Here is a 17,555-nt window from a genome sequence, read left to right as displayed (position 1 = left end):
GGGGCTTGGCACACATCTATTTGGTCATGAAATTTAAACCAAAAAATGGCTCGGATCGCCAACTCGCCTATGCTTGAGATTGATTGAATTCGAAGAGGTAAAACACAAAGCGATCTGTTTTTCTCAAATGCAGTTTCATGGCGCAATGTTAGGAGGAATTAGGGTAAGAGAGATTCAAGAGAGGGCATGGGGGTATTTTTAGGAATTAGGGTAAAAAAAATGGACTCTCTTTCTCTCTCGGAGGAGGAGGGGCATTTCCAGGAATTATAATAAAACTGACTTCGTATGAAATTCATCCCTCTCCATTTCTTTTTCCTCTGTCCTTTTCCTTCTTCTGTATCTAAATAAGCTATACTGTGCTCTGCTCTTTCCCCTGCGGGTTTTAGCGAGCTAATTTCCTCGTGATTAGCCGCTAATCCCCTCGTCTCCTCCAGTACCCAGGGAAATTTAAGGAGAGATATGCTGAGTAGAATCCTCTCCTCCAATTCTCTCGCCACAGCAGCAACAAACACCATCAAATCTCTGTGCCTCGTGAACGATGAACCAGGAGAAGAAGAAGAAGAAGAAGAAGAAGAAGAAGGATCCAAATCTCTCCCGCAGAAATCTTCGGGGATAATTAAGCCTCAGAGAGTAATCATTGGATTTAGTCTTAATTTTGGCGGCTCGGATACTCAATTCACTAGTAGTAATAATGAGAGTGAGAGTAAGAATGACATCTCATCCACCCATGAGAATAATAGTATGATAAGCCCAAGATCTGTTCTAGAATCATACTGTGAAGAAGAAGAAGAGAATGATACTATAGAAGAAGAAAAATCTGCAAAGGTTCAAACCCTCCCTACTACTAATATTACTACTTCTACGATGAAGATGAGTACGAATCATCATACTAAGTCTAGTATTAGTGCTCTTGGTAAAAGTCTCTTACTTTCATCATCTTCCAATCATCATAATGATAACAAGAAATTAGAAGAGATTTCTGGTGAAAAGGAGGAGAATTCAAAGAAGATGAAGAAATCTGAGGCAGAAAACCCTTGTGGTCATACATCAACAAAAGGTTCAATACGTGATCCTCAATCTCACAATGATGGCAATGGTGCTGGAATGACAGTAGTAACTAATCCTAGCTGTGAGGGTATCTTGTTAAGAAATGGCTACAATTTTAACTCTTCAAAAGCAAAATCAAATTTTGATGCAGATTCAAAGTCAAGAACTTGTTGCTTTTCTAGAGTTCTTTGCCCCACTCTTGGAATTCATTTTGATGAAGTGGATCGAGAAGGAGAAGAAGAAGAAGAAGAAGAAGAAGAAGAAGAATGTGGTAGTGATGATGATGATGCCATGGATGATGATGTTATCAGTGACGATGGTATTAATGATGGCGATGGTGATTTCCTACGTTCTTGCTTCCACTGCAAGAGGCATCTAAAGCAAGGGAGAGATATCTTCATGTACAGGTAATAAATAACATGCATACTTCATAAAGTGGAGGAATTTGACTGAAGGAAATCTTATTTTTCCATACCCACAAGGGTGTAAGGGTTCGATTTGGTAGATCTATTTCTCATTCTTCATCGTTTTAGGGGTACAGGGATTTGGAAGCTTTTAAGGTTTTCAGTGTTTTAAGGGATTTAGTAGCTTTAAGGCTCCAAGGGGTTTTAAGGGTTGAAAGGGTTTATTGTTTTGAAGGTTTAGCGTTTTAAGGTTCCATGTCTTACTTTCTGTCAATCTATATTTTCTCTTAAATGTTTCAGTGTGTTTGGAAATTTTAGGGTTTAGGACCCCCCCCCTATACATATTAACCTCGTGGTCAAAGCTTCCTGCTCAGTTAATGTGCATTTTTCTCTTTGTTGGGTTTGTTAGGGTTTAAGAGGGCTGGGGGGCTTAGGGTTAAATTAGCAATGTGATTCCCAATCCTTTCTCACATGAATTATGCTTTGTTTTAGTTAGGGTTTAAGGTTTAAGGGTGTATGGTTTTTAGGATCCCCCCTCCAAATGCTACACTAATAACCTTTCATTTGTAAGTTCATGGTTATCTATTTTTGTTTACTTTTTGTTTTGGGAACTAACAGAGGGGATAGGGCATTCTGCTCATCCGAATGTCGGGAACACCACATTGCCATAGACACGAGGAGTGCAAAGGTCGAGCAAATTGGACACAATCATATCTAAGTCGACAATTGGGGCCACCTAACCATTGGTAGCATCATATGGCAACAATCAACGACAATAATAAAGAGATATATATATATACACATATATGATGGCAGCTCGTGTTGTAGCATTATCTTTGGAAGACAGCAGGGTGTGATGTCTAGTGCAATCGGCTATTGAGTTCTCTACTAATTCTTGTACATAGTAGTAGAACAAGCCCGAGATTCGTTACTCTAGAGCACATGTTTTCAAGCATTTTCAGGGGAGGTTGAATGAAACTATGTTTTGCATTTAACTGGGTCTTTGCTCTCGCACACAACACTCCTTGACTTGGGACATTGTGTGTGTGTGTGTGTGTGTGTTTGTTGGGGAAGTTAGGATTTGATTGACTTTTGTAGGTTATAAGTAGTCTAAGATGAGAGGGGAGGAGGTCATGGCTTTGAAATGCTAGATGGCCCACCCCCCCCACTTGATTGAGAGAAAATGATTTAAGGATAGGATTGATTTGATTATATGAGAAGGTTAGTTAGGAAGATGATGAGAATGACACAACTGAGTTTACATGATTTTTCAATTGTAAACTTGCTCTTACTTCATGCAATTTGATGGATTTTTTTTTTGTTTTTGCAATTGTCAAGGAATGTCAAGTGTAACTTTTATATAGTTGGGTTAGTATGCCATAAAATTTGCCAATCAAGGCAAACTGTGTGTAGTTAATGTTGCGTAATTTACTTTTCCTTATTTCGTACGCGTTTACGTTGCAAATTTTCCTAATGTTGTGTACCATGAAGCAAATTGTTTTCAATGCTAATTTCTTCGTGCAGTGGGAGGCATCGATGAGACACCAAAGTAGTTGAGATCATCACGTAGATTAACCTAACATGTTATGATCCATAGGTCGAATTTTTGGCTTAACAAGTTAGCATGTTATAACTTATAAACCTACATTTATCAGTGTTTTTTGTTCTTTTTGAACTGCGTGCTTGAATCTACAATTCCGTGTGATTTATCGATATAGAAGCTTCGACCTTTGACCATGAATCCAATGGGTGGTAGGAGGGACATTCATTCAAAACAACCAAGGAAAATTCATGGTTTAAAATGTGGATATTTTAGGGAAACCCGAGAGTAGCTACATTCTTTTTCATTGTTCTTTGCTTTCCTAGATCAATTAATCATCAGAACTTGCAAGTTTTGTTCTTGTTAGTTGTTTCCTTCCATGGCAACCTTTTTGGTGGCAACAAATTCATTCGGTAGAAATATACATTCAAATTAACAATATATTTTTTAATGGATTCTTTTGCTGGTTTTTTATTCAAGACATTTTTACTTATGCTTCTTGGGAAGGAAACACACACACACACACTCACACACAAGAAGAAGAAGAAGACACACAAACTAAAGCAATGAATTATATTAGTCATTAAAAACAAGTTGATGCTTTTCTCTCCCCCCCACCCCCCTTTGTTATTCTCTTTCTTACCCAATTGGTTAAAAGTCTTTTTTTTTCTGAGAAAAGAAAGGAAAAATAACATCAATAAAGGAATGAAAGCAAACCTTTTTTATTTTTTGGGAGAAAGAGGAGGAAAATGAAAAAAAAAAAGGCAAAAAAAGGTACCCTTTGAAAAGAGAGGAAAAGCAAAAATAAAAACTAAAAAGGAGGGAAAAGCAAACATGTGTTTTGCTTTTTTATATATACATATATGATGATACAAAATGATTGGATAGAACATGTGAGTAACTTGTGAAGGAAGTTAATCCAAGCAACATTACTCTCTAATAAATAGGGTTGCCCTGCTCTAGACTTTGTCTCTCGTCTTTTCTCTCCCCGCCCTTTCTCGTAACCTTTTTTTTCTCACATGTTGACAATCGTTATGTTAAATATCTTCCCTTTCAATATATCATTGTACCGTTTCTTTTCCAATGGACTAAAATGATGAATTGATTACCTGGTTATAATTTGAGATTATTCATAATGCCTCTCCTTCCAAAGAGACACTCTAGCTAATGGTTAAGAACCCTAGTTTTAGTCATAGACATTGTAAAATATAACTCGCTTCTCTTGTCTACAAACTTTAGTATTTCATGATACAAAATTTCACAAATGAGAGGCAACGCATCATACATATTACATATTATGTTGTGCACATCATATCTTGTTGTACTGCGTTTTTGAGGGAGCGTATCATCATAGCATTTCTATTGAAGGGTGATACCATCGTTTTCAACACTAGAGAGTTGTGGACATAATGGGTCACTGTCAAAATTTGTAACTCCATTGTTAAGGAGCAAACGGTCAAGGCACACGATCTCAAAACTGAAATTATGAGCACAAGTTATGCCTTGTTGTACTATTGTAGCTTTAATTTCGGCTTTTGAAGTTTTACTGTGGTGGTACTATTGTTGTGCGCATGATCTCCAACTAAAACTATAAATGTCATGGTGTCCTTTATTAGCGATTGCCCTTGAATTACCACTTCCTTTTCATAAAGTGTTATCATTTTCAACCAAAGGGTAGTGAGATGATCTCAAAGTAAAATTGTCATGGGTAATGTGCACGATCTCAAGCAAAATTATAAATGTCTTGTTGTACTTGTATTAGCTTTGTGCTATCATTTTCAATTCAAGGGTTTCCATATTGTAAAAGGTTCATGATCTTGAACTAGAGTTGAGAAGAATTTTATACTAAGCACCACATCAAGCATATTGATTTGGATTGGAACCCACGTCCATAGCATTAGAAATCAAACGCTTTGCCATTTTTCTAAAATTTAGAACTTTGATAGCTCTTAAGCCCATTTCGCCAATCTATAAGCAATAAAGTGTTAAGTCTCTTATGTGATGTAGAAAGACAATACTGTCACATTTTCCATCGGAAGTAGAAGTGTAGAATGGATGGGGGGTAGGTACTAGGGACAAAAGAGGGGGCAATTTCACAAGAAAGTGAAATTACAACAATAGTAAAATTATGTCATTATTATTATAAATGATTATTACTTGTTGCACTAAGTAGTAGTGTTGTACTTTATCAATATATAGAGACGAGGTCTCATCTCTTCAATTTTTCATCAATACACCTTGTCAATTATATGTACTAAAAATCGTTTGACTGCCCTTAATGGGTTAGCGAGACTTCCAAATATCCCCAAACTTCAGTAAATACATTTGTGAATATCGTGTCACTTGTTCAATATTTATCCTTTAAGATATTTAAGTACCTTCTTTCCCTAAACATGAGAACAAGTTGCAAATCGATGTAGCTCTCGAAAATACCACTCTAGTGTTTTCAGGAACCTATTTGAAATTTTATTGTAGAGGCTATATAAAACACAAATAATGAGACACATTTGTTTAAAGAAAAAACAATGATTGGATGTTTGTTTTGTTTGTAAATAAATAAATACATCTGCCTATATCAGAAGTAGTATTCATATATCTCACGATACACTTTCATGAATAAGCGGTAATGAATGCATCACATTGTATAATGCACATAATTACCTTGATGTACTTGATCAACATTGTCCTTGAAGTAGAAGACTGTTGTTTTCAAGCAATGGGCTCTAAGGAAGGGGGGGGGGGGGGGTATGCAACTTAAAATTGATATTTCCTATTGGTTTATTCTGAATAAAAGAAAAGCATATCCTCGACATGATATTCTATTGTGTAGTGTATTAATATATTAAAACATCGTCTAACGTTTAAAATCTAATGATACTCTCAAATTAATGTTCAAGGAGTGAAATCCCATAAGTCCTTTGATTTGAGACAAATTCATAGAAGAAAACAAGGGCATTGTATTTGTTTGAGCTATACATAATTTATATTGCAACACACACCCTATCAATCTCTCTACTGAAATTAGATAGGTAGATTACTGAGGTAATTAGATAAGTTAATTAATTGGTGCTTAAGGGAGCAAGACAAACTACATTGGTAAATCAAATTTTGTTATGTTATACAATATGATTCTTATGAGAAGAAAATTGGCAATTCCATATATAAAATGGAATAAATAAGTTTTCTAAAATCTCATATAAAATCATTTATCAGAGCTCAATAAATAAATAAATAAGTTTTCTAAAATGTACTTTTTCTAAGCTATGGAAAAATGGGAATGTCAACATTGCAACTCTAGTTCTTCAAGAGCAAAGTTTGCATGACCTAAAACTAAGTACGACGACATGTAATCTCTTGTCGAACACATTCCCGTCATTTTGAACACTAGGTTGTTGAAAAAATGACCATGGTCCAAAACATCAAACCCATTGCTAAGACTTTAAAGTGAATTTATAAACAATATTGTGAACGGAAGTCTAAAGTAGCCTAACATATCAAGGTTAATGTTGTCACATTGTCGTTGAACATATAATGTTCTATTGAGCATTGTAATTTAATGACTTATTGGAATGCTTAAATTCATAGAATTGTTGCACCAGTTTGCCAGACCCACAAATTTATCTTTCCTTAAACGCTCAGTTTTTTCTATTTCCCCAAACATCTCTAATTGATCTTAAAAGTGAAAAATGAATTGACTACTTAGAACAGCATGTATTCCAAGTACACAAGCATGAATTGACCATGGTCTCGCTCAAATAGCACATATAAGAGCAGATCCAAGAAAACCATGACGATAATGAAAAGTTTAAGTACTTAGAAATACAAGAAAAACTCGTGATCATTCCAAAGTTTCTCCCTAACATAAATTCCCAATGGAATTTTGAACCACATTCACAACAACATTATCGTGATTTGGATCAACACAAAATACACCCACAGACTCAAACTAATGACATAATTATATTTGTTTACTCCACATATGGGACTAACATGTTGTGTTAAGTAGTCTTTAATACGAGTGTGGTATAATTCAAGTTGTATAACATCTTCCTTGGTGTCAATAGGGTTACACAAACATGTGCTCACCTGAGCATTTTTCACAAAGAAATGCCATAAGATATGTACAAAAGGAACAAAATTCCTGCAACTTTCAAATTATTTTGTAGCACTTCTCCCAATTCCCTATAACGTCCAATTTCAAGCATGGAAATGAAAAGGAACTTGGCTTATAATCTTGGTAAAAGAAACTTGCTTGACATTGACAGATTATTTCAGAAAATGCTGAAAAACGCCCAATGCATTGTGGAATTTTCCAACAGATTCAAGAAAAGTAAAGTCCAGTGTTCAAAATTTTCCAATAAGATGATGTCACAGATACTTGAATCAAAAACTGATCAGCAGCATGTGTACCGTAATATGTTCATTGGGGGAGTTCCCTTCCAGTTATTACATGATACCATACCATCATGCCCCAACACCACCAAAACCTAGCTACACAAGATCTTCCTTTTAAGTTTTACGGTACAAGTGAGGAGAAGGAAATTCCTAAACATACAATTCTCTTCTGACGTAGAAGTATTAACTTTAATACAACTCAGTTGTGCCTATGCTTTCCTTCCTACACATGACACAATAGGGGCTTTGTTCATACTTTTTTTAGCTTTTACTTCAACAATGCATCTATGGCTTCAAAAAAGAGTGGTGCCATCTCGGGGACTGGTGTCTTCACTGCACACTTGACACCAGGAAAACCTACTAGAAAAGTAAGCTCAACTAGGAATGGTATAAACTTTCCGGAAACATATGGAACTTTCCCAGAGAGGTATAAAACCTCTTGGTTTGTATCCTTTAGTACTCGTCTTGCAACATAAAACAAGTTTGACGCAGAAAGCTTCTCCAAAGTTGCATCAACGCTGGTTATGGAAGCATTCGGTAAGTCTCTTGCAACCTCGTGTGAATCAGGAAGTGCCTGCCATGTCTGCAGCAAAATATGGCATATTTTTTAGAAATCAGGAGTGACAACACCAAGATATTCTTAGCTTAAATTCTCTAATATTATAAGCATACCCCTCAGTTTTAAAAATATTACAATTATTCCAGTAAACTTGGAAACTTGATGGTACATCTGGTGATTCTAGAAACGTAGGGGTAGACTGGTAACTATTTAAAAAGTGAGGTAAAATATGTGAAGATGAAAAGAAAAGAAACATATATGTTCCAAACCTCGAGGAAGGTACTACGCTCCATCTTGCCATCTTCCAGAAAGAGTGCTTGTAAAGGAACTTTGTCTGTAAAATACCATACAGGCTGTTGGTTGTTCTTTACAGCAACTTGTAAAACAGAATTTGGAGGCCCTGGTGCCAAATTCTGAAACAAAGCCATAGGAAGTAGAGTGGTAGCAGAAGACCCAGGAAGCAATGTTGGAACCTGTAGAATCAAAAAATGTGGTTCTTTTTCAAAAATATAGTACTTCCAGGTAGCTGAAACTTTCTCTTTCATGAATTCAACAAGAAAAATCTGATCTGATCTAGTGTACCTGCAAAGGGCCAGCAGCAGCAAGGCCAAATGTATTCTTATTGAACTGTATCTGGAAACCGTCAAGAGTAGTTTGTGTATTGTTCTCAAAGAGAAGATTATAGAAAATGTCTCGATCTCGTCGAATCAATTGACCACAAATTTGTAGCCCCTGCCCAGCAGAGCTCGAGAATATAACAGGTAATGGTGGCCTGCAAAGAAAAAAGCAAGGAATGGTTAATGGAGCAAAGTCACATAAATTCAAACAAGAAAGGAAACACAGTTAATGAAGCAAATTCACATGGAATCCGAAAAATTCATAGAATAGAAAAGCCGAGTTAATCAAGCAAAATGGATGATGAAAAAGCAAAGAAGACAAGAAGCATGGTTACAAAACCAAAATCACATGAACAAACAAAAAATCAAATAAGAATGAAAACGTGGCTAATGAAACAAAGTCACATTGACTCTGAAAACTCAAACCAATGCTTCAAGCATGAACCACAAAATATTCAAAGAAATTACATCAACCATGAAAGATCAAAATCAACGCTTCACTCAGAGGCGCATGCTCACCCAGCAGAAGCTGTAGTGGTAGCATCAGTCACAGGGACAAGCGCATTATCAAGCCCTATCAAATCACCCAGCAAATCAGGAAGAGGAGCTGGCTGAGGAATAGCCGCCTTCTGCGGAGGGGGTCGAGAAGCAACTGGAGCAGCTGATGTGGAAACCGCCTCAGAAATAGGTGCAGAAGACTCATTTTGTCCTGAATTCTGCCCTTCACTGTACTCCTCATCATCCTCGGGACGTGGGGCTGTAATCTTTGCACGGCTTACAAATGATTCAGGAGGCTTATGATAAACCGAAGCAAGTGTGGCAATGTTTGCTAGCAGCTCATCGAGTAAAGATGGGTCGAGCTGGTTTGAGTCATCACTTATGGTTGGCTTTTCTGCCAGCACAACATCCTTTGCTGCCTGCAATGATCATATACAACCATTCAGGAAAATCTGTATCAATATACAAAAGATTCAGTATCAACTTTCCTACCTCAGGATCTGTTGAGAGCAGCCTCCAGTAGATATATGCTCGATCACGTAGATCTGGGTTGTCTGTTTCCTGTGTGGCATTATTAAGCACAACCTGTACAATAGCAAATAGTACTTGCTGATTAGGGCACTAGGACTGAACATTTAGCCAATATACCTGCTGTACATATCTATAAATGCGTGACTTGTGATAAATCCAGTTACATGACAGGTTTGATACCTTCATTTGTCCAATTAAACTATTCAAGAACTGCTTCATTAACGCACGGGATGTAGCTGACCCTTTCAGAAATATAAAGGCAAAGTAATAACTAACAGAAGCTTTTCTGTCTTTCACATTATCTGAGATTCAGTCTCTCTTACATCTAGACAACCCTAGGCCATAACTTGGGAACAGTTTCTCATCATGCACATACTTGAAACGTACAACTAAATGAAAAGAGGGACTGATGCAATCATAAGCTGTCAGAACAATTTCTCAAAATTCTCAAATTGGAAGTCTTTCAATCATAGAAAAGAAACAAACTCTTACGAGTCAGAATGCACTACATTATATGCATCAGGCTACACGCATCATGAAAGGATTAGTATGATTAAGCAATCATGCCTGTATCATCTCCTGTGGACGCTCTGTGGGCTTTTTCAAGAAAAGCTTTACGGCAGCTGTTAGCAACTGCAACTGGACTTGGGGTGGTTCCTCTGGGAACGTTTCAAGAAAGCTCTCAAGCAATTCATCTGCATTATCAATCCGCTCAGCATACTCCCCTATTATCCATATCATAGAAGCCTGCAGCGTATCAATGATAAATCAAAAACATCATATGTAAGACAATCAATGTGTAACATACAGAAAACTTCTTGCCTTTGCTTCTGGCTCATCTAAAGTGTCCAGATTTTCACAGAGGGTGGCAATGATTGACTCATACCTGGAAAGATCACATTTTTACAGGGTTGTAAAAAATAGTTAAATATGATATCAAGATTTTATTTTTGTTATTATGAAGATAAAGCCCATAAATGTGATGTTGAGGTTTGCAAGGTCATGGGATTACATATCACAACTGTCTGATGGTCTAATAGATACCCTTTTACCATATTTAAATTGCAAATGCTCCGCATGGATATGCCAGTAATAATGTCCTATCTACACTCTGTAAAGGTGGCGACAATCCATCCTCACCCCTTTCTATTCAGAGAGATAACCGCACTATGAGTTAAGGCCATTCAAAGCTATTAGTAGATGATTCCAATAAAGTAGCAAAAAACTATCCTTCACCGAGTTTTTTTTCTCAATTCAAGACTCATGGATGAAGATAGATACTTTGTCATGACTCATGATTGATATCATAAAACACAACATAGTTGTATACCCTCTGTATATCTTCTTTCCCCTGTTCTCTTCCAATTAGCTTTTGTCCAGTATCTTAAGGTTATATACATTTATTGCACACTGAAAAGATAGGAAAGTTAAGGTAATGATATGTCCCTTTTTTAGCATATTGAAAATATGATGTTTCATAGGAAAGATTTGAACGCAACTCATTAATGGAACTTTCATTCAATGAAAGAGAGGACAGTAACTTCTTACATATTCGGATAGCGCCTGAAAATGTCTTTGATGACAACGATGGCCTCTTGAACAACATAATTGACTTTGATTTTAATAAGATCCAGCAGCACACCTATGCATTTTTCAGCAGCCCTATCCAATTTTATAGCACACCGTCCAATAGCTCGTACAGCTTTCCGAACAAAATCGACATCAACTTCTGTTGCATATTCCTTAAACTCTAATAACACCTGTAAAAACAAAATATGCCTCCAATTCTAATTCGCAAGTTCTACACAGTTTGTAGCAAAAGAAATTTTCTCGGTTCAAGGTGCAAATGCCAAGCCACTCATTTAATTTCTAAAGAGAAACTCCAAACATGGAAAAGAAGCACATAGAAGTGTCACCAGAGAAAAATGGATACTAAAACTACCTGATCAATGTTTCTGTCTGACGCAAGCTTTATCATGATCTCAAGCTTCTCCATCTTCACATAGATAGGATCGTTATACTTGCAAAAGAATACCTTAAAGAAATACCATAATTAGTTCTCTGCAGCTATAGGGCTTCAGAGGAGAACAATCAATAAAACGACCCAAAAGGAAGAAACGATGTCTCTCAATCATGCAGCACCTTTATTTCATGAGCAAGGATATTGGGTCGCTTTTGTATGATTAGATTGATATTTCGCAAAGCGACGTATTGTATTTCTGGCTCTGCTGAGATAAGAGTAACAAGTGGGGGGGCCATCTTTTTGCAAAGATTGCGTATTAGATCAGCACTAGTGATTAGCTCCATTTGCTGTAGAATAACCTGTAAAGCATAGAAACAGTGAGTGTACAAGGAAAGCAAATAATTTTCAGAAAAGAAGGAACTTATATGCATAGTTTTTTTCAAGAATTCCAGATGTTGTGGTGGATATAGATTTCAAAATCATAAAAGATATCAGGTGACCAATGTCAGAAGATTGAACTACTAGTTGCCGAGCAATTCTCACCTTTACTGCTGAAAGCACAACTGCACAATTTGCATGTTGCAAGCGGGGAGTCACCCGTTCCACTATGTTCTCAGCATCACGTGCATCCTTTGCTTTGTATCTAGACAATGCATCTAGGATGAATACTTGGCCCCATCTGAAAATATTGAGTACACTAGTAAATATCATAAGGTCATAAACTGATATACAAAGAGAACATAATTCAGCTCGACTCTAAACTTGACTAAGGATTCTGAAAGGACAAAGCTTGATGTCTATAAGTATATATGTGATGAATGAACCAGGGCCTGTCTGGAATTGTTCTCAGATGATCCAAACAAAGAGAAAGCAAAACACATTGAATTCTACAACTCTATCCACACATATATCATGGTCTCACTCTTCAATGATTCAACGATGAGTTTTTAACTTCAATCCCAAGTATTTTTGCATTCATTCATCTGAATACACATTTAGTCACTCTCAATCATAATATGAACCATACATACCATACGTGCATTCGCATTCGAGTATGGTAAACACCCTCAAAGTATGGTAAATACCATAACTTTGTATTCATTATTTATTATAAGGTAAATTTGTTTTTAAGGTAAGAAAGTTAAGGTAAAAGTGTAAAACAAAAACATAAGAATGTTTTGATAACATACGCATTCTTTTGCAACCATATGAAAAAGAATGTTTGCCGATGCATTCAAGTATATTATGTACTATGCCCTCAATCATACAACTGGCAAAATAAATATGAGAAAACAAGCAGCAAACAAAAACAAAAACATGGCACAATCAATGAAATAGCTTTCTATTGGAATCGCCATGATTAGCTGACATGCATTATTTTTAGTAAGCACATACTCTGTGCACTCATTGAGTGCTGCAAGAAGCTTGAAGAGTATATGACTTGTGATCTCAAAAATTGATTTGCTGCTGCTTTCCTGTATCTCTGCCAATGCAGCCACAGCATTTGCAACCACCATAGGATTGCTGTCTGATATAAGGTCCTTCAATGTCTCCAAAAAACCACGGTCCTCAACTAGCTCAGCATTGATATCATATAGTTTTGCAACACAAATGGCAGCTGTTTTGCGAACATATGGATCATCATCCTATAACCCAATAGCAAACATTTTAGGGTGAGATAGTGAACGAGAGAGAAAGAAAGATCATGTTAACATCTCTAAAGAGGCTAAAATCTTCTGTGAGACCCACAACCTTTACAATCATGATATTGTATAATATCTCATCAAAGTTCTGTGAGCTAAACTAAAATCTAGTGGGAGAGAGAAACTAAAATGTTCATCATCAACGAATCCATAATAGGCTCAGCGATTGAAACTTGGAATCAGCAAATGAAAGGATCAGCCAGACATATGACAGACCTTCAAAACAAAATTTCATGATAATGGGGAACTAAAAGGAACAGGCTAGACATGTGACAGACATTAAAAAACAAACTTCATGACCATTTCACAAAGAACCCTACAAAAATATAAAACCATTCAGAGAAATAAAGGCATCCAATAGTATCATAATACTATTTCAAGAACCCCAATAGTGCAAAGAGTTACAATATTTTAAAGAGAAAACCATTTTAGAAAGCACAGACTGTCATTGGGAATTCGAACGTAAAGTAGATGCTTGATGCTATTACACTTCTATTAACATGCATTCAATATTTGTAACAAACAATGCTAAATCATGAAAAAAAAATATGAAATCAAATTATCAATGACAATCCACTAATGGCAAGATCGATGCATAATGCCCATGCATGCATAATTAGATATTGAGGGAAATATATCACCTTCAAACATCTCTGGAGAGGATCGCAGAGATATTCTGTTATTTTATCCACTCTGATGCATCCCATTGTGCGAACAGCCAATGCACGTATCAGTGGGTTTGGATCTTGTGAATCCTGTATCAGACAAAAACTACATTATAGCATGAAGAGCATACTTTTTACATAATATGAACTTGAACAACCAACCTTTACAAAAGTATTGACAGCAAGAATTGCAAGATCTGGCTGGCTTTTTGCATAGTTAATAAGGTACAGGTACACTAACTTCTTCAGTTCTAGATTCTCTGTTTGCATGCAGTTTACCACATCAGTGAACAACATCGAGACATCCTTTCCAACCGTCATTGCGGCAATTACTTTCTTCACAGCATCCTTCTTTTTGTCCTGTACGAATATTTAAATTTCAAGCAGCTTATGCTAAAAATCCATACAGCAGAAAAAATAGCATATGCAATTACTATGGCAAATCCTGATTTTTATTTTTTTCTGAACTCATTACGCATACCTTATACTGTGAATTGAGCTCCTCTTTGAGCTCTGGGATCTCTCCCTTCTTTGTGGTGGAAAAGTATTTAGAATCATGGCCACTCATTGCCTCTTCCAACTAATGTAGTGTATTATCAGAAATTCTTTCACGGTTATCCTGCCAAAAAAACTACTTTTATACAGATAGTAATGACACTAGGGTTTCAGAAAACTTATGCCCCTCATGATGCATCAAGGATTACCACAGCATAAACACTAAAAAAAATATCCATGAATTAAATTTGGAATCAGGTGTTCCCCCCTTAACAGTTTCACTATTAGAATGCATGACTCAATTTCTCTAATGGTCACAGTATTCTTCATAACTACACATATCAAACATATATCCATGCCTCAATTTCTAAAAAACATATGCTCATTAAAACAGGAAAGAAGAACATGGTTTATGAGGAAACCACAATCACTATGAATGATTCTCACTTTCTCTGATGGTCATAGTATTCTTCAGAAGTACAGCATATCAAATATATATCCATGTCTAAATTTATAAAAGACGTATGCTCATAAACAGGAAAGAAGAAAGTGGTTTATGAAGAAACTAAGTTGAGTGGTAGCCTAAGGACATGGATAATATTGACTAATCAAATATGTAGCTTAGAGACGGAGGTGTGGCAGCTTTAGATAGAGTGGGTCCTACTAAACCCTTTAGACTTTGTACAATGATCTATTCTGTCTTATTGGTTTTTTTCTCAAAGTTTACGCTGCATTTTAATGTGGAAACCAATATGCAATATGGTATACGAAAATCTTAAGGACATGGAAAATATTAAACACCGTTTATTTCACCTGTGGCCTGAATATTGACTCATAGCTTCTTCAGTTATCTTCATCAATGTTAAGACTTACTAAAAGTATCTAAGTATCTGATATGTCTGATTTATTCCTCATTGCAGAATATCCAAAATTTCAGTGAACAAACCAAGAAAGTTGAGTGATAAGCTAGGGCTATTGATTTTTATATTTCTCACATACGTAGAGAGCTGTAGCTGCTTAGGCCGTTCTAGTGAACATTACCTATATTTGGCCAAGAACCATTATACAATGATCAATTTTGTCCAAACAAGCTTTCTTGTCACATTTTACGCTAAATCTCAATTAGGAAGATGATCATTTTTACTGATATGCTATGAACATGGATAACACTGACTGTTTGATACCAGGTGATAAGTTAAGGAGACATAGATAATAATATTAATTGTTCTCGCTCTGGCATACTGATTGAGCTGTCTTCATGAACAATAAATCCTACAACTTGATTTGTCTGATGAATAATATTTTTTTTTAAATCAAAAAGGATGACAAAAAACTTGAAATTTGAATGATAAGCCAAGGACATGGATAAATAATTGATTTGTCAATCTTCATGGAGCTGTGGTAGTTGATGCCATCTTACTGAATGCTAAATCGTACAACCATTACAATGATTTGGCATTTCTGATCATTTCTCGTCACAGTGCAAGGAACTGGATAATATTGAATGTTCTATCCCAACCATGAAGAGTGAATGCTATAACAAATATTAGGACTGAAACCACTATATAAGGGTCTGATCTATCTGACCAGTTATTTTAGGAGCAAAATCTCGATCAGGATACTAATAAACTTCGGTGATAAGCTATTTATGTACATGGATAATATTAGCTGTTATATTCCTGCCATATATACTGAGTTTTAGGTTCTTAAGCTATATCGTTGATATTTATGTAAATCCTACAAACTATAAAATGATCAAACCTGTCTGCTGGACCTCTCATCACAGTTTATGTGATATTTCAATGCAGAAATCAGTGAGGACATGGATAATATTGACTGTTTCATCTGTTTCAGACTTATCTATTGCTTCTTTAGTTATCGCAGTGGAAGCTACTTAATCCAGGAAGCTTTGCAAAAATATCGGATCTGTCTGATCTACTTTGTCTCACAATTTATGCAACATTACGATGACGAAATTAGGCATACGCTAATAATTGGCAGCAATTGACAGATTTATTTCTTGGGTATAAGCTCAGCTAATGATTGGCCACAATTGACTGATTTATCTCTTTCATTTAGACTCAGCTGTGTCTGCTTAAATCACACTATCACTATACAAAGATCTGACTCTTTGAATCGTCCATCATCCCAGTTTATGCAAAATTTACCTTTTCCAACAGTAGATCTGATAATGCAGGTTTTACGAGAACCAAAAAGAAATCCACATAGAAAGCGAAGGTAAGAAACCTCGTGTGAAGATTTGGCATTCACCTGAGGAAGTACAAAGTCTACTGCTGAGGAAACGAGGAGGGATAGGGAGGACCAGCGAAGATCTGAAGACGAGGGAGTCCGAATCGACACAGAGTTAGGGTTTTAGTCAGGCGATGGTGATGGCGATGGCGATGTCGATGACAGATGGCGAGGAGGAAGAAGAAGAAGAAGAAAGAGAGGAAGACAGTAGAAGCTAAGTAAATGAATAAAAATGAATTAATTCGTGGGTTCATTTACAAATATCGGTAGCTTTTTTATTTTGGGTTTCTCCGTTCTGGCAGAAGAATTACACACACACACACACACACACAGGACGATCACTCACTCACTCAATCGAGGATCAATTTGCTTCCGCTGAGTCAGGCCAGTACCCTAGAAGAAAGTTCTGGTACACGGAAACCACAACCGAGCTTCAATCGTTTCGTTAGCTCTCAAGTTTCCGGTTCCTCCCTTCCAATGAGTAGCTAATACCCCACAAGAAGTCCTAGTAGATGGGAACCACTAGCCTAGCGTTTAGCTCTCGACCTTCCGATTCCGTCCCTTCTAGTGTGTGGGTAGGGTACCCTAGAAGAAGTCCCGGTAGATGGGAACCACTGGCCTAGTGTTGAGAGACAAGCTCAACATCGACCGGATCGGCTGAGCAAGCCGAGGACCCGATCGGTTGGGACCGATCGGTTAGGCTGGACTGGTGCGTAAAACGGATACGCAAATCGGTGCGTAACGAGAGGTCGTATCGATGCGTAAACCGAAAGGCCGTTAGAAGAGATATTCCTCGTAAGGAATAGTTTTGGGAGTAAGTGTCGAGGCTCATTTATGAGCAGTCAAGTACTGTCAGTACTTGTGTCAGCCCGATTGTCAAGGCTTGTA

The 17,555-nt window shown here is 36.7% G+C and overlaps 2 protein-coding genes across 2 annotated transcripts; one reads left to right on the top strand and one right to left on the bottom strand.

The window, feature by feature from the left end:
- Positions 1-341: 341 nt before the first annotated feature.
- Positions 342-2,770, top strand: LOC147868588 (uncharacterized). The gene is made up of 2 exons (XM_087321124.1): positions 342-1,454; positions 2,070-2,770. The coding sequence occupies exons 1-2, from the start codon at positions 460-462 to the stop codon at positions 2,167-2,169; spliced, it is 1,095 nt and encodes a 364-aa protein (XP_087177250.1). The 5' UTR covers positions 342-459; the 3' UTR covers positions 2,170-2,770.
- Positions 2,771-7,229: 4,459 nt separating this feature from the next.
- On the bottom strand, positions 7,230-16,878 carry LOC147868587 (beta-adaptin-like protein C). The gene is made up of 16 exons (XM_087321118.1): positions 16,689-16,878; positions 14,404-14,541; positions 14,085-14,282; positions 13,899-14,012; positions 12,950-13,200; positions 12,098-12,233; positions 11,734-11,913; positions 11,534-11,626; positions 11,140-11,351; positions 10,414-10,477; positions 10,159-10,338; positions 9,553-9,645; positions 9,082-9,479; positions 8,528-8,717; positions 8,215-8,418; positions 7,230-7,969 (listed from the first exon to the last, which is right to left on the bottom strand). Exons 2-16 carry the CDS (start codon positions 14,488-14,490, stop codon positions 7,655-7,657), a joined length of 2,715 nt encoding a protein of 904 aa, XP_087177244.1. The 5' UTR covers positions 14,491-14,541; positions 16,689-16,878; the 3' UTR covers positions 7,230-7,654.
- Positions 16,879-17,555: the final 677 nt, after the last annotated feature.

Source organism: Azolla caroliniana, unplaced genomic scaffold (assembly GCF_043228905.1).
Source record: "Azolla caroliniana isolate FFs.n. ecotype wild unplaced genomic scaffold, voAzoCaro1.0.p SCAF_1, whole genome shotgun sequence".
Lineage (NCBI taxonomy): Eukaryota > Viridiplantae > Streptophyta > Polypodiopsida > Salviniales > Salviniaceae > Azolla > Azolla caroliniana.
This window is presented reverse-complemented; position numbering and strand designations above follow the sequence as displayed.